Here is an 18270-nt window from a genome sequence, read left to right on the forward strand (position 1 = left end):
TTAAAAAAATGTATCAGAGACTCCAGTGAAATATTAGAAATTCCTGCATCTAAGATTCAGATTTGCAACAATGTGCCCAACCACTCATTTTAATGTCATTCGATACTATGTGGTGTCCCTGAAGTACATAGGGAGGCCTTCATTGGAATGCAACTGTGATGAAACATTTCTGGAAAACTATCCACTTGTTCCCAGAGAAGCATTCTGGCTAAGGATGCAGCTTCTTTCTGCCAAACACGCTGGCTCGAACAGGAAGACCTGGAAGCATTTGAGCTTTTCTTAGAACCAGCCACCTCACTGTGCTGAGCAAAGGGGTCGGAAGAAATGCCCACCCCGTCCCCACAGCTTCTGAGCCTATGCTGCACACTTCGACTCACACGGTGTCTGTCTGGGCAGGGAGTTACTGCCACAAACTTTGGTTTTTATTAATCACTCATTTTTGGCTAGAGAAAATAGGGATTAATATACTTCTCAAAAATAGTCAAACTCATTTAAGACACAGATACAAATCTGAGTCCATAACTGTTAACAGGGTTCTAATTCTTTATTATCATAGCGATATTACCATTCTCAGGCATGATGCTACAATGTAAACATAAACCCCACTAAGCCCCACTAAGCCTGGGGCCAGGACAGTGGCATAGCAAGCTGATCCTCCACCCTGTGGCACCAGCAACCCATTTGGTACCATTCATGTTCTGGCTTCTCCACTTTGAAACAAGCCTCTTTGCTTATGGCCTGGGAAAACAGAGAAGGATGGCTCAAGTTCTCGGGTTCTTGCACCCACATGGAAGACCTAGAAGAAGCTATTGGCTCCTAGCTTCAGATTAGTTCCTTTCTGGCTTTTATGGCCATCTGGGACATGAACTGGCAGATGGAAGAACTTCTATCTCTCTCCTTTCTCTGTAAATCTGCCTTTCAAAAAAAAAATCTTAAAAGAAAAAAATAGCTATTTGGTAATGAAAGCCAGAAATAGACCAAAAATAAATATAAATGCAACTATACCAATTGGTTAAAATAATTGACTACCATTTAAAAGTTTGCAACTTCCTTATCTACTTTCTAAATTCAATTTTCTCCTAAAGATGGGATATAAGCAAATAAATCATAAAATACATTTAAAACAGAACTCTAAATTCTTAAAATCAGCATATGAAAAGCTGTAGACTCTGTTGTCCCTGTAACATATTATTTAATATGCCGGATGAAAAAAAGCAATAAAAACAAAAGCTGATTTTTCATAATAATCTGAGATTTTAACCAATACACCAGCAAAACTTCAGACAGAAATCTATCTTTAACGGAAATGTCAGAGAACACGTTCAGATTGTAAACATAATGCCAATAAGAGAAATTAAAGTCAATTTCACAAACTGATGGAAGCAGATGATAATCTTTTAAAAAATCACCCCCAGACTTTTAGACAAGCATAATCATGGATTATATTTGTATTAATCCTATAAATGAATAGGCAGTTAAGTAGCCAATTTTATCACAGCCTGAATTTTTTGATGTGCAACTTTAAAATAGCTGTGAAATTGACACATTTTGCTCTGTAACTTTTCAAAAGAAATAACCACAGCAAACTAAACTTACTGATGAACTGTACATTTTTCCATTAGAAAGGTAAGCTGGGTGAAAGCGTTAAAAGCAAGTCAAAATGGGTAGCTCTGCAATATTACTAGGCGCACTAAGCACATTCATGGCAGTGTGAGTTAAGCACACCTAAGTTTCCTTCTCTGTCACTTTTTTAGGTTCTAAAATTTCGAGAGACCCTTTTTTTTTTCCCATAAAGAATGCTCTCTCCATCAACTTTAAGTTATGCTTTAAACTGTAGAGATAGAAACAGGAAGTAGTAGACTCAGGCATCTAAGACACACACAAGTCTAAACACAAGATTCTTCATAAATTCCAGGACTCTTAGGTGAAGGTAAGCCAACGTAATTATTATAGTGACAGTACAAAATATGTATCACAACATTCAGCACCTGTTCTCCCGGTGCTGCCCCTGTTTGGATTAAGCTGCTACTTGTGAACAGGAATCCTGTATCTGAGGTTCAAATCCTGGCTGTTCCACTTTCAATCCAGCTCCCTGATAATGTTTTTGAGAAGAAAGCTGAAGATGACTCACATGCTGGGACCTGTGCAGCCATGGGGGAGACCCAGATGGAATTCCAAGCTCCTGGCTTTGGTTTGGTCCAGCCCAGGTCACTGAGGCAATCAGAGGAGTAAACTAGCAGATAGAAAATCTCCCTCTTTTCTCTCGCTCTGTCTACTTTTCAAACAAACAAAAAACCTGAACAAAAATACTAAGAAAACTAAGGAACTAAAGCTAAAGACTAATGGTTTAGTGGTATGGCCATCTTTCCCCTTTGTGAATTTTACAAATAACATGCATCATACAATCAATTAATTACACAAAGAAACCTAATATTACACTATGCTCTTTATCCCTAATTAGCCTTGGCACAGGTCTGATAAAAGCACTGCTAGAAGTAAATGAATACTTCTCAAGTCATAAATTCCTCCAGGGTTTATCCCTGTATTCCCAGTGCCTGCTGGAAGCTCTGAGAAGAAATAACTAATATATCTGACACAGGATGAAACACAAGGAAGCATTTCTAGATCAGCTCTTTTTAAAGAAGAATATTCTTACACTGGGGACTAAGTATGTTTGTAGAGCTGGGGTTGCCTTTTTGGAAGTGACTAAGCATATGGTTTCTACTACACTCCCCTTACTTTTAGAAAACATTCCCCACTCTGGGCAGAATGGTGGGAATAAACGATTGTGTAAGAATGCTCCGTGGCTTACGTAATCAGTACACATCTAGAATGTGGTTCTGTTCCCAGAGGGAAATCCTCATATACACTGTGTAAACTGTGGCAAAACTTTCACAGGACATAATATGATCTCTGGATTATCTAAACTCCACAAATCATGCTGACAGAACTGAAAGACAAACTGCATTGTTAAGTATATGGCTCTCCAACAATTACTCCTCTTCTGCTGCTCAAGTCCTTCACTCAGACACGCACAAGCCCCCTGCACTGTCCTTTTCACTAACCTTAGTCAAACCTGACCATCACTGAGGTGGTCACTGAGCTGCAAGTACCTACAGTACAGTACCTGCCTCTCCTTCCACCTGCCTGAGCCAGTGGACAACAGCGGCTGACGTCAGCATCAGGAAACACACTGAGGAGGGCACCGTGTGGTTCGCACTCCCACTGAAATGATGCTGTTCTGGACAGTCCCTGAAGTGTTACTCGGCACCATTCCCCCTCCCCAGTACCTATCTCTTATCCCCATGAAACTCTCAGCATTCAAAAATGACAGATTTGGTCAAACATAGTCCGGATGAGTACTGTTGGCCTCCAGGCAGTCATCTTTGTGCAAGCTTACTACTTTATCCTACAAATCATTTGTGGCTGGTGTTCGTCAAGAGCAGAAAGCCCCTGAGACTGCAGGAACTTCTGCCTGAGTAGCTCCCTTCTTTCTCAGAGTGGTGCTACACCCTCCTCTAGGCCCCTCTGCTGGAGATGATTAAGGCAGTATTACAGAGAGGGAGCCAGAGGAGGGGACAGGGAAAAGATCTGTCCACTGGTTCACTCTCCAAAATTGTCCCAATAGTGAAGACAGGACCAGACTGAAGCCAGGAGCCTAAAGCTTCATCAGGGTCTCCCACGTGGGTGCAGGGATCTAATCATTTGGGGACATCTTCTGCTGCTTTTCCAGGCACATTTGAAGGGAGCTGGATCAGAAGTGGAGCAGTCAGGATGTGAACTAGGTGTCCCCATGTGGCGCAGTGGCTTTACGTGCTATGCCACAACACTGGACCTGGTTTTAAATTTTTATATACTTATTTCAGAAACAGACACAGAAAAGCTCCGTATTATAGTTTACTCCTCAAATGCCCCTGTGTCAATGGCTGGAGATGGATGTGCAACCCAAGCCTCCTACATGTGCAGCAAGTGCCCACCTAATTGAGCCATTACTTGTCTGTCAGGGTCCACACCAGCAAAAAGCTGGAATCAGGAACCAGAGCTGGGAATCGAACCCAGGCACTCCAACATGGGATGAGGTTGTGTTACACATTGCCTTATTCGCTAAGATGCATGCCCACCTCTAACAGCTGTTTGTAATAATGTCATTCTATTACCTTTTCTTTTCAGATGATGATTGCAAATGTACAAGCAGGGAAGCAAACCCAAAACCCCCCAAAACAAAAGGAAAACACAATGGTGCCAGGTACTAAACAGTAAAGGGAGGTAGAAAAAAAGCCCCAAACACCAAATTATATGTGAAAATATGAATGACTGGTGAATGCCTTTTGTACAAAAAAGAATCTTTCTTCTTCTTTTTTTTTTTTTTTTTTTAAAGATTTCTTTCATTTATTTGAAAGAGTTTTACAGAAAAAGGCAGGGGGCCCGGCGCCATGGCCTAGTGGCTAAGGTCCTCACCTTGAACGCAACGGGATCCCATATGGGCGCTGGTGCCAATCTCAGCTGCTCCACTTCCCATCCAGCTCCCTGTTTGTGGCCTGGGAAATCACTTGAGGACGGCCCAATCCATTGGGACCCTGCACCCGCGTGGGAGACCTGGAGGGAGGTTCCTGGCTCCTGATCGGCACATCACCAGCCATTGCGCTCACTTGGGAGTGAACCATAGGATGGAAGATCTTCCTCTCTGTCTCTCCTCCTCTCAGTATATCTGACTTTGTAATACAAATAAAATAAATCTTTAAATTAAAAAAAAAAAAAAAGAAAAAGGCAGGCAGAAAGAGATTTTCATTTATTGCCTCACTCCCCAGATGGCTGCAAAGGCCAGGTAGAAGCTAGGAGCCAAGAATTTCTTGCAGGCCTCCCAGATGGGTAGGCAGGAGTCCATGCAGCTGAGCTATCCTCTGCTGCTTTACCTAGGCCATTAGGAGGGAGTTGCTGGGAGCAGAGGAGCTGGAAGTCAAACTGGAGCCCATATAGGATGGTGGTGTTGCAGGCAAGGCTTCTCTCACTGTGCTGCAACGCTACCCCCCATCTATGGACTGAGGGACGGAAAGCAGCTGACGTCTTAAAGTAGTCATAGGTCTTCATTTGAGACAAGAATCTAACATGGCTTGTGGACTTTCAAAGGAAGGGAATGTAATATTTTTCAGAGGAAATTACCTTAATTTTGTATTTGCCCTAAACTTTAGAAAATAATTCTCATTAACTGATCTAGATTTGCCTTTCAAAAATTCCAAAGCCACAAAAAAGTTTTATCTTTCTTCCACAAGATAATCTCCATGGCTTATTTGTCGCAATAATTAGTACACACAATGTTCCCCACTGAGGTTTCCTGAATTAAAACATTCGCAGTTTAAATATTGTAGTAATCATTCTGACGTCACATTGTTTACTCATTTAGTTTTTCTCCTACAAACATTCAGACTTACCTAGGGACTTATTTTCGGCTGTCTGCTCAAGTTCTCTGAAAGCACTGTATTTGTCACCAGGTTCTGGGATAGAAACACAAAAGCCTAGTTACAGGCAGGGGACCCTGTGCTCACACGGATCCAGCGAGGAAGCAGATCAACTTAAGCCAACATGCTCAAATGCCACCACTTGAAATAAGGACCCGTACGATCTAATTAAATGTACTTTCACAGGTTTATGATTTCACAAACTGTTTTTTTTTACCTCCCAATGGAACAGTAGTTTCAAAGGCTTTGTCAGCTGCAATTCCTTTAAACACAGCATATTTATCCACTGAAGTCACTGCTTTAGTCCCAGGGAGTGGCATCAACAAAGAAGGAGCACTGAAAGGGAAAAAAGAAACATGTTCTTATGGCCTAGAAAATCTAATTCTGCTCTCATCCAGTAAGAGCTCAGAACTAAAATGATGCTTTAAAGGTTAAAACTAGGAGACTACTCTTCCACCTGCAGCACCAGCATCCCACACGGGCGCCAGCTCAAGTCCTGCTTGCTCCATTTGGCATCTAGCTCCCTGCTGATGGCCTGGGAAGGCAATGGAGGAGGGTCCAAATCCTCGGGCCCCTGAACCCATGGAGGATACAGGAAGAAGTGGGCTCCCAACTTTGGACCAGCCCAGCTCTGGCCATGGTAGCCTTCTGGAGAGTGGATGAAAGATTTCCCTGTCTCTCATTTCTCTGTAAGTCTTTCAAGTAAAATAAAATGAATCTTAGAGAAACTACATGTACACACACCACATAGGGTAAAAACAATAACCTATTTCTTGAAAAAAAATTAACACCAGTTTTTATTGATTAACTAGTGAAGGTCAGTTCCATTTTGACCATAGAAGTGCCTCTTTAAGCCATATTAATAACTGAAAATGGCACCAAAACAGGTGACTCAGGAATAGCAGCCTACTGCATTTTTTTTTTAATTGGAAAGTCAGATGTACAGAGAGGAGGAGGGTCAAAGAGGAAGATCTTCCGTTTATTGATTGACTCCCCAAGCGGCCGCAATGGCCAGAGCTGAGCCAATCTGAAGTCAGGAGCCAGGAGCTTCTTTTGAGTCTCCCACGTGGGTGCAGGGTTCCAAGGCTTTGGGCGGTTCTTGACTGCTAACTGGAGGCTCATCAACTGCTGCTGTGAGCTGTTCCAAAAATGTACGCCCAGTGCACAATTCCTGCTTCACTGTGATTCATTTTATTGCATTCCATAGACTTTTTACTTTACAAGTATTTATTTATTTTATAAGTATTTATGTCAAGTCTGCACTGACAGGGTGCAATGGTGCAACCTTTCCAACAGTTCAGATGACCACTAACATTTTTTTAATAATGCATTTTGTAAGGGCTGTACATTTTTTAAGACAAAATGCTACCATATACTGAGTAGTCTATAATATCATAACATCTTATTGTAACTGTATACTATTTATTTTTGTTAACTTATAATATTATAACTTTTAGAAGCATTGGGAAACCAAATAATCCACAAGACTCATTTTATTCTGAAGCCAGCATTACTGTAGCAATTGTGTATCTCCAAGGCATGCCTGTATTCTAAAATAAATTACATTAATCCCAGTACAAATTATTCTGAGATGGGTTCAAAATGCAGAGGTGGAACTGTGAAGATAAATATCTATTTGTGAGACACTGTTCAAGCCAGGATATAAATTACCCTTTTTCTGATCATGTCTCATTGCTTACTGGCAGAAGTTCATGTATCTGATAAGCAGCAACAGTGTTAATACAACTTGCAGTGTTATTGGGCCTGGCATGATGGCAGAGTGATTAAAGTCCTCGCCTTGAATGCGCCGGGATCCCATATGGGCGCCGGTCCTAATCTCGGCTGCTCCACTACCAATCCAGCTCCCTGCTTGTGGCCTGGGAAAACAGTCGAGGACGGCCCAAAGCTTTGGGACCCTGCACCTGCGCGGGAGACCTGGAAGAGGCTCCTGGCTTCGGATCGGCTCAGCTCCAGCCGTTGTGGCCACTTGGGGAGTGAACCATTGCACGGAAGATCTTTCCTCTGTGTCTCTCCTCCTCTCTGTATATCTGTCTTTCCAATAAAAAAATAAATAAATCTTTTTAAAAAATACAATTTGCAGTGTTACAAGGATCACATCAGCTGTTCCAGAAGCTATATTTGTAGCAAAACAACAATCACTTTGAAATAGATGAAGATACTCTTGCTTGCTTGCAGCTGCCTGGAAGAGTAGTGCAGTGTGTAGTCAGGGTGGGTAATTCTTGGAAGGCTTGCACACACGCTAGAAAAGCACTGCTCTTTTCTTCTCCACTCCTTTTAAATATATATATATTTTATTAATTACGTTGCATTATGTGACACAGTTTCATAGGCTCTGGGAATCCCCCAACCCCTCCTCGTACCCTCCCCCCATAGTGGATTCTTCCATCTTGTTGATGTATTACATTTCAAATTCAGTCAAGATTCTTTCATTGCAAGTGTATACCAAGCATAGAGTTCAGCATCTTATTGTCCAGGTAAATTCAACAGTTTCTTGGGGAGACCATCTCTGGTCTGAAGGCAGAGCTGGCAGAATATCATCCCGATCAATTTAAAGCCATAACATAACATCAACGACAATTTACAACATTATGGAATTAATTGACATGGTATTGAGTAACCAATATGCTAAAAAAAATTGCAGGTTCTTAACCACATCCTGTGACTACTTCATTGACATTTCAGTTTTAGTTTATACACAGAACCGGCTGCTATACACCTTAAAATGGCTATAGGGTTCTATTCAGCTGTCTCATGTCTATTTTCATTTTAGTATTTAGCAGTTTCTCTGATCCTTACTTAGTTCCAACTCTGGATCCCCATCCTCTCTTGCAATGACCATCAGGGTTGCTCCAGAGCACCCCCTCAAACACACACACACACACACACACACACACACACACACACACACAAATTAGGATAGATATGCAGAGAACAATAAGGAAAGCTTGGAACCCAGACAGGAAACGGTCAGCGTGGACTCACACATACCTTACTAGGTAGGACACAAAGATTAAATACTCCTCACTAAGGTATTGAAGATTTCTCTGCACACTCTTCCTAAAACTGTTCTGCACCTCAATTGTTGACATATGCCTTGTTAGAGTTATAACCCAGTTTAGACTATCCTAAAATCTGCCAAGTTTAGCAAAATTATGCTTCTCCCCTCCTCTTATCAGACACAGGCAGCTCCCTGCAGAACAACCTTTACATATGAATGACCACATTCTACCAGGAGCCTGAGTCATCCAATGCCACATACAAGTTACATAAATGGATTTCTGTGGAGTTCTTTGCCCTGAAGCAAAAATCTCTCTACAGCCATTTCAATTGTGGCCTTCAGGGAACACCATGGCAGTGCAAGGCCATAGGCCATCAAGTACTGTCATTTCAGATCCCCACTAATCATGCCAACACATCTATCTGATCTAGACAAACATAATGGGTTACCAGCTACATATTATAGATGGATTTTTCTCTAAGGTTCATAAGTAATTAAACTACAGCTCACTGCACAGAATATTACATGCAAATAAAGCTAACAGGCATCTTAGGAAAAAGTCTCACAAAGCTGAGTAGGCTATTTGCTTTCTATGACCTTCTAATTTTAGCTTCAATCTTTTAAAATTCATTGATTAAACCTTTCTACCAGGAAAGGTACTTAATTGAATATTATTCATTTAAGAATTATATTCACAGAACTGAAAAAAAAAAGGGTCTTCAGGATTCAGGATACGGAAGTACTGCTGACTGGTCAACAAAGAGAAATCCGATTCCCCAGGTCTGGGACAGGGGCGTTGGCCTGTGTCATGACACGGGTTCTAACTCCTGACCATACGCACCGCTCGGTGTAACTCCCAGTCCACAGTGCCTCTCCTCATCTCTCAACAAGACTGCGGCAGCAGCTCCCACTTTCATCATGCCACTTTTTAAAAAAGATTTTATTTATTTTTATTGGAAAGGCACATATACAGAGAGGAGGAGAGACAGAGAGGAAGATCTTCTGTCCGAGGGTTCACTTCCCAAGTGGCCACAATGGCCAAAGCTGCGCTGATCCAAAGCCAGGAGCCAGAAGCTTCTTCCAGGTCTCCCACACAGGCAATGGGTCCCAAGGCTTTGGGCCGTCCTTGACTGCTTTCCCAGGTCACAAGCAGGGAGCTGGATGAGCAGGGCCATGAGCCGGCACCCATTTGGGACAGTGGCACATGCAAGGAGAGGACTTTAGTCACTAGGCTCTTGTGCTGGGCCCTTTCACAACACTTCTTATTCCCCAAACACTGACAGGTTACGTCACAGGTGGCAATGTCCTTAACAGATCTCAGTTTCTCACAGCTAACAATGCTCTCCATTCATACCATTGACTTCTGACTCCTAGTTCTCTTTCCACCTTCTTGGACAGTGTCCATTCTGTGCTTAACAATACCACCCTAGGCTCAGTATAGTAGCCTAGTGGCTAAAGTCCTCACCTTGAATGCACCAGGATTCCATATGAATGGCAGTTTGTATCCCAACTGCTCTACCACCAATCCAGCTCCCTGCTTGTGGCCTGGGAAAGCAGTGGAAGAAGGCCCAAAGGCTTGAGATCCTGTACCCACATGGGAGACCCAGAGGAGGCTCCTGGCTCCAGATCGGCTGAGCTCTGGCTGTTGCAGCCACTTGGGGAATGATCCAACAGATGGAGGATTTTTCTGTCTCTCCTTCTCTCTGTAAATCCGACTTGCCATGAAAAACAAATCTTAAAAAAAAAAAAAAAAAAACCCATCCCAAGCAGTCTCAGCTAAACTCAGCTACTGTTATTATTATCTAAGAAACCTTTAAAATAAACTTGGCATATAGAACATAAACTATAATACACCAGTGACTTCATCATACACACACACACAAAAGCTCCCTGGGAATGGCAGCGACTTGGTTCCAGGACCCCACATGGATATCAAGACCCAGATATGCTTAAGTTCCTTACACAAAATGCTAGCATTTGTGGAAAGCCTAGGTGATCTCCTGTAGACTTTAAATCATCTCTAGATCACCTATAATCCCGAGCCCAGTATAAATGCTGTGGAGACAGGTGCTTCATTGCTAAGGAGAGAGGACAACAGAGGAAAAGGTTCATACACATGGGACACACACGCCACTCTCCTTCCTCACAGTTTGGACTGCGGAAACACAGCTCGCTCATGACTGTAGAGGGATGACTGCACGTGTACATGTAAAGCAGTCATGAAAAGGTGTCAGATAACACATGAGCCCACACCGAATTGTGGTTTCTGCTTCTGTAGTTCTCATGCAACACAGAAGATGCTAAAATTATCTGCCACATGAATAAATGATAGTAAGCATGAACTCTTAGACATGAGCAACAAACTGTGGTCTAAGAAAAACGTGGAAGCAGTCAGTTGTAACATCTGCAAGATTTGGCTGTGTATGAAAGTGGACCACCAACATGGACCCACACAGAATTGCTGACAGCCTCCACACCTCAAGGTGGGCTACCAGCTTGAAAGCTTCAATCCCTAAAGTATGATTTCACCTACTGGAGTTTTCTCCAGAGGAATGGACCATCAGCTGGATTAATTCAGTTCACAACCTAACACAGTAATATAGTTATCCAACAAATGTTTATTAATCACGGACTTTGGCCTGAGCCTTCCACTTGTAAACATGAAAGGCTTCACCAGATGTTTCTGGCGGGCGAGAGAGGCAGTCAAGCAGACAGCAGTGAGGATTAGGGCTCTGCTGCCTATAAGCAGCTCGTAACCAACCCTGGAGGCTGCAATGAGCACACAGGGGTTAGGATCAAGTTCCAACACTTAGCTAAGGTTGGAAATGGACCTAGAAGTAACTACAGTAACTGAGGAGGGAGGGTATTTCAGACACAAGATAACAAAATGTACAAAGACCGGAAGTTTGAAAGAGTGTGGTCAATTCCAAGTTAGTCTGATGTGGCTTGGGAAGCAGCAAGAGCAGCGAGCAGGCAGGAGCAAGATCACACCATGCATCACTGTCAGACTTATTGGTAGTAAAGGAGGAGGGATGGAACCAGAAACAGTATGCTTCTAATATGGTGACTAGGTGTGGGTGGGGAAGGAAATGGCAATTTATTTATTTATTTATTTATTATTTTTAAAAATGAATTTCAGTAGGAAAATAAGAAATTCAAGTTCATGCAGTGAAGTCAAGATATTCTGGGTCAGGGCTGGTGCTGTGGTATAGCAAGTTAAGCCTCAGCCTGCATGCCTGCCTCCCAAATGGGTGCTGATTACAGTGCTGGCTGCTCCAGTTATAATCCAGCTCTTTGCAACATGTTTGGGAGAGCAGAGGATGGCCCAAGACCTTGGGACCCTGCACCCACATGGACACAGCGGAAGCTCCTGGCTCCTGGCTTTGGATTGGCTCAGCTCTGGCCGTTGCAGCCGCATGGGGAGTGAATGACAATCACAGTCATCTGTCGAGTGAGCCAGCAGATGAAGATCTTTGCTGCGTTTCTCCCTCTCTCTTTCATACCATTCTGACAGAGACGCTCAGGCAGTAGCAATGCATCTGCATTTTGTTCAAAGGAAGAGATCTGAGGTAGAAACATGGTCACCTATCTGTAAGGTCAACGGCGCCTCCGACCCAGTGGTTTGGGAGACCCAGGACTCAAGACCTCCACATGTTTCCCCAGTGCACAAACATGTGCTCGATGTATTCTTCCAATCAGAAGAACAATCTCTTTCTCTAATTTGTAATTCTCAAAAATTCCCATCACTTAGCTCCTGTTACCAGGAAAGATCATCAACTGTTCAAACTCAAAGAGATTAAGACGATTCCATAAGTAGGAACAGAGAAATGGATTATGTAGACTAATAAAAACAAGTTCCAAGAGCAAATAAACCAAAGGGGGAAAAATTCATATGGCTTAAAGTGTGGCCCAATCTACACAAGAATCTGCATAATTAAACAGGAAACTGGTATTCAGCCTGCTGGTTAAGACACCTGCAGCCCCTAGGGGAGTAAGTACTTGGCATTGAGCTCGGGCTCCAACTGCAGAGTTCTTGGCACCCACAGGGCAGACCCAGCCGAGTCTCTCAGCCCGCCCTGACCCTGGCTGCTGGCAAGCACTGGGTGACTCAGCCCAGCCAGCTCACACTCCTGCTCTTGCTCTTATACTCAAACAACTTAAAAAAAAGTTAGATAGGAATTAACTGACAACGTACTGACTGAATGTTTCACTGTACCCAAAGGTTACAGAAATGTTTACGTAATTTAAGAAAAACATGGAAGAAAACCAAATAGGAATCTAAAGGTCTAAGATATGAATAACCAGAGTTCTGAATTATGAATTTTGTGGAAAATCAACAACACAATATTACAAAAAGAACTATGCAAATTATATATTGTAAAAACACTTTAAGCACTGTCACTGTCTTCAATTTCTTTCCTCTTTTTTCCCCTAAGATTTGTTTTATTTGTTTGAAAGGCAGAGTAGGAGCTGCAGCAGAAGCACAGCACCCCAAACTCACAGCAGCACTCAGATATGGGAAGCCAGCGCTGCTTGCAGCAGCTTAACCTGGTGTGCCACACAATCGATAACAAGCAAAGAAATAATGACAAGCAAATGCATATCTGGAAAGAATGGTAGGAGTTTAAGTTTATGATGGACAAAAAAGGGAGTTCAAAGAGTGGAAATATGAATAACAATGGAATAACCAAGTATTTCAGATCAGGCAACCTTAATTTCTCTTGCTTATGCTTAAACTTTTATTGTCTCTCTTTCTTAATCATTAAATACAATGCTAAAAACACTGAACACCTTCTACCTGTTTCCATGCTGAGCATTAGTTGATTTTGAAGCAGCAGGCAGCTCCTGGAAATCGCTGAACGAGTCATCCAGGGATCCCGACTTCGAAGCATCTTGGAAGTCCTGGAAGTCGTCGTCTTCTGGCTTTGCCACCTAGGTTCACAGGGGATGTTCAGGGAACCCATCAAATGGACAGCAGGAGAACAGGTCCAACTGACAATCTCCAAGGCTGCCTTGCCATTTCTCAGGTGTAGGTACAACCAGGTAACTTTCGAATACTCGTTGGACATAACATCAACTAAAGGAACCTTATATTTCTAGATGCTTCCTGGCACAAATGTTAAGCGATGGGGTTAAAAAAGGCATTTGCACATTTTTAAAAAAGAGTTCAATCAGAGTTGTTGCATAACCAAGAGTCTGCTATCTTTCAAAACTATTTTACCACAAATATGTAAGTTATCAAAGTGACACAAGCCTACAGAACCAATCACAAACAGTAATCCACGATTCCTAATGCTACCCCCCGGAAGTGAGAACTGGTAATGGCTCAGTGACTTAGAAAAATGAGCTCACCACATACTGTCCTGTACTCAAGGGACATCTCTCCGTGCAGCGCATGTCGACTAGTGCGTGACTTTTAATGATTAGTTTACCACTGCCATAGATGAAATGAAAGTTACTGAACATCTTCCTTCTGATAGCTATATAGCTATTTCAAATTTCTTATTCTGAAATTTATAACAAACACCTTTGCATACCTTTACGAATTTGTCACTATTTCTGTGGGATATATTCCCTTTTTTTATGATTTATTTATTTTTACTTGAAAAAGAAAAAGACAGGGAGAGGCAGAGAGCCCTTCCATTTTCTGGTTCACTCCCCAGATGGTCACAATAGCCAGAGATGGGCTGGTCCAAAGCTGGGAGCCTGGATCTTGTTCTCGGTCTCCCACGTGGATGCAGGGCCTTGGGGCATCCCCCTGTGCTTACCCACACCATAAGCAGGGAGCTACATCATAAGTAGAGCAGCCAGGACTAGAACCAGCACATGTGGCACTATACGTGAAGCACGCTACATAATCCTATCGGCCCCAAGTGGGATACATTTCTAATGGTGCAACTGCTAGTTCAGAAGGTACAAATTAATTTTGATACTTTCTGTCAAACTTATCATCTTAAATAAGGTACACCAGGGAATCTACACTTTTCCTGTACATATATTCTCACAGACACTTAAACATTACACATTTAATAAAAGATTCCTATGGAGTAGGTGCTGTGGTGTAGTAGGCTAAGCTTTGGCCTGTGGTGCCACATAGTTTGTGTCCTAGCTGTTTGACTTCTGATCCAGCTTCCTGCTATGACCTGGGAAAGCAGCAGAGAATGGCCCGAGTGGACCCATGTGGACCCATGCGGGAGACCCAGAAGAGGACGAGATCCTGCTGCTGCAGTTATTTGGAAAGCGAAACAGCAGGTGGCAGATCTCCGTCTTTCCTTCTCTCTGTAACTTTGCTTTTCAAAAATACATCTTAGAAAAAAATTTTTTTGTTAATATTAGTAGTGAAAATGAACTATTTTAAATTTCATGTTTCACAGGAGTTTGTTCAAAAGAAATAACCTGGACCTGGCACGGCAGCCTAGTGGCTAAAATCCTTGCCTTGCACGTGCCAGGATACCATATGCGCACCGGTTCTGATCCCGGTGGCTCTGCTTCCCATCCAGGTCCTTGCCTGTGGCCTGGGAAAGGAGTCGAGGATGGCCCAAGACCCTGGGTCCCTGCACTTACATGGGAGAGCCGGGAGAGGCTCCTGGCTTCAGATTGGCTCAGCTCCAGCCATTGTGGCCACTTGGGGAGTGAACCATTGGATGGAATATCTTTCCTTGGTCTCTCCTCCTCTCTATATATCTGCCTTTCCTATAAAAAATAAAAAATAGGGCCCGGCAGCGTGGCCTAGCAGCTAAAGTCCTCGCCTTGAATGCCCCGGGATCCCATATGGGCGCCGGTTCTAATCCCGGCAGCTCCACTTCCCATCCAGCTCCCTGCTTGTGGCCTGGGAAAGCAGTCGAGGATGGCCCAATGCATTGGGACCCTGCACCCGCGTGGGAGACCTGGAAGAGGTTCCAGGTTCCTGGCTTCAGATCGGCGCAGCACCAGCTGTTGCGGCTCACTTGGGGAGTGAATCATCGGACGTAAGATCTTCCTATCTGTCTCTCCTCCTCTCTGTATATCTGAGTTTGTAATAAAATAAATAAATCTTTAAAAAAAATAAAAATAAAAAAATTAAAAAATAAATCTTTAAAAAATATATATAACCTAAAAATTGAAATATTATTAGAACTGATGTTTAACATACATATGTAAATCTTCCGCCAAATACCTTACATTTTTAACTACCTGTTTACATGCTCAGGAATATTTGTTTTGAAGGGAACAAGCAACTCTGGGGTGCGTGACTGAGTGAAGTAACAAGGGATCCTGAGTTCAATGTATTTTAACAATTGAGAAATTTCTTCACGTCTTTTAGAGAATGAAAAATCCTATTTAGACCCAGTACACTGGCTTGATGGCTAAATCTTTGCCTTGCACGAGCCAGGTTTTTATGTGGGTGCCAGTTTGTGCCCCGGCTGCTCCACTTCCCATCTAATTCCCTGCTTGAGGCCTGGGAAAGCAGTGGAGGATGGCCCAAAGCCTTGGGACTCTGCCACCTGCGTGGGAGATCCAGAGGAAGGTCTTGGCTCCGGATTGGCTCAGCTCCATCCATTGTGGCCACTTGGGGAGTGAACCAGTGGATGGAAGACCTCTCTGCATCTCCTTTTTTTCTTTAAATCTGCCTTTCCAATAGAAAAAAAAAAAAAAAAAGATCTTATTAAAAAAAATACAACTGCCTTTCAAATAAAATATAACTATTTTAAAAAATAAGAAAAAGAAAATTGGATTTCTCTTAACATCGTTCAATATTAACCACCTCAACTGTCCATCAAAATCTAGTAATTTTCACTTTGTATCTCTGAAAAAGAGTTGTGTGGGATTATTTACAATATGCTGCCTCTCCATTTACCTGATTTGCAGGATAAGTTGGCATGAAGCCACTGGAAGCCTGGGCTGCAGCTCCACCCACTGGTCCAACAAGGTTAATGCCCAAGACAGGCTGCGCAAGGCTGAGGGGCATGGAGCCCGCCGGGCCGGAGGGTATCACAGTTGGCTGACTCACTGGGGTAGGCAAAGTCATAGGAAAACCACTTAACGTTGGAATAGGTGCCGTCGGGAACTGGGTTAAAGCATCCGGACTCATGGCAGGTACACCCCTCTATACAGAATAGGAGGCAAACAGAAACACTTCAGGGGACTGCAAAGCACACACCATCTAGAGAAACTTTCAAGAGTCCAATTTGTGGACTTTGTATTTTCACTCAAATTTAAGAAGTCACAAGGTTAATATAAACTTAATACTCAGAAATGCCCAACACATATCAGTTACGACATGATCTCCCTCTAATAAAACAACTTTCAATAACCAAATAATTTAAACTGATTTTGAATAAAGAAAAATTGCTACCGGTTTGAAAATATTTTATATCTCTGGAATTTTAAAAAAGGACATTAAATGACTGAAAGCAATTTCACTTGGTATTAACTTTTTAATACTACTAGGCCAGTCTTTAAATAGTAATGTGCCAGGATGAGTATTATTTAACCTGTATATTTTTAAAGTCCTGTATCATGAAAACAATCCAAACTTTGATATATAAAGCATGTATGACGTTGCAGGAGGAAAATATTCACATTTGTTACAATTTACATCACAGTTACTTGCTCCAACATAGAAAACGCTGTCTACCTGTGTTACCGCTATCATGGCAAGGACTGTATAAAGTTCTTCCTTAGTAAGCTTGCCAGGGGTTGTTCGATTAGCTAAGGCCCATATTTGTCCAAGAGTTTCCCTGGGAAGTCCAGATGACATCAGAATAGGATAAAGTTTAGCAGTATCTATTCCAGTTGGAGTCACTGTGGTTTCCAGAATTTTCTTATAGGCATCTATCAAAGAAAAAAACAAATAACAAATGTAAACATTACAAATAATTGATCTTTTTGTTGTTATTGTTGGTATACAAAAATAATTTTGAATCACACTATTTAATAGAATCAAAGGCATATCAAGTTGGAACTGCTGTAAAAAAGATGTTCAGGTGTGCAATGCGGTAACAGTGCTTGATGCGGCCGTTATGATGCTGCTTGGGATGCTGACAATATTGGAGAGCCCAGGTTCAAGTCCAGGCTTCGCTTCTTGGGTCCAGCTTCATGCTAATACACACTCCAGGAGGCAGCCGGATGCTTGGGTTCCTGCTGCCCGCATAGGGGACCCAGGTAGAGTATTAGCTTAGGCCCAGCCTGGTTGCAGCTGTTGCAGGCATTTGGGAAGTGAACCAGCAGACAAAAGATCTCTTTCTCTGCATATGTGTATGTCTCTGGGTGCGCATGTGTTTGTCATTTTGGCTTTTAAATAAAAATAACTTAAAAAGTTAAGAAATAATCAACAGACAAGTAAGGCTTGGCTTTTAGGAGAAGTTGGTCCTAAAGATGACTTGAGGGTTACATGAACTTTTCTAGTTCCAAAGACTTTAACTTCAGTAAAGGAAAGGTAGTATGAGCAGATGCTCTGTGCTTTAAAAGAGAAGAAAGGTGGAGAGTAATGATGCTGGGAAAAGTCTGAAAACAGAAATGGGGAGCCAAACCTGAAGACTCCTAGATCCTCACCAAGGACTATCAGTATGAGCACCGAGGACTACATCCCTACTGCCAAGGAGACCACGGGGAAATGGAGTGCCTTCGGAGACCAATAACTCTGAGGTCACCTACCCCCAATTGAATCTACCACATGGGATGGAAGAAACCCAAATTCTGCCTTGCAGGATCCAAGGTCATTGGAACAACAACCAGGATCCCTGAGCGGTCCGCAGAAACAGAACAACAGTAAACTTCCTTCAGGACTAGGGAGAGGAGCTTTCTCTGGTCCTT

The 18270-nt window shown here is 42.6% G+C and overlaps 1 protein-coding gene across 17 annotated transcripts in view; it reads right to left on the reverse strand.

The window, feature by feature from the left end:
• The window catches only part of SYNRG (synergin gamma), a 72169-nt gene that overhangs the window by 28286 nt on the left and 25613 nt on the right, over window positions 1-18270 (reverse strand). For 16 of the 17 annotated variants that reach the window (XM_058675522.1, XM_058675515.1, XM_058675514.1 and 13 more), the window contains 5 exons: window positions 17093-17289; window positions 16313-16561; window positions 13274-13407; window positions 5674-5792; window positions 5430-5492 (listed from right to left, as the gene is read on the reverse strand). In XM_058675522.1, coding sequence (XP_058531505.1) covers window positions 5430-5492; window positions 5674-5792; window positions 13274-13407; window positions 16313-16561; window positions 17093-17289 — 762 coding nt within the window. The remainder of the gene's footprint in view (window positions 1-5429; window positions 5493-5673; window positions 5793-13273; window positions 13408-16312; window positions 16562-17092; window positions 17290-18270) is intronic. The other variant, XM_058675523.1, reaches the window with a different exon arrangement.

This window comes from Ochotona princeps, chromosome 17 (genome assembly GCF_030435755.1).
Source record: "Ochotona princeps isolate mOchPri1 chromosome 17, mOchPri1.hap1, whole genome shotgun sequence".
Taxonomy (NCBI): Eukaryota; Metazoa; Chordata; class Mammalia; order Lagomorpha; family Ochotonidae; genus Ochotona; species Ochotona princeps.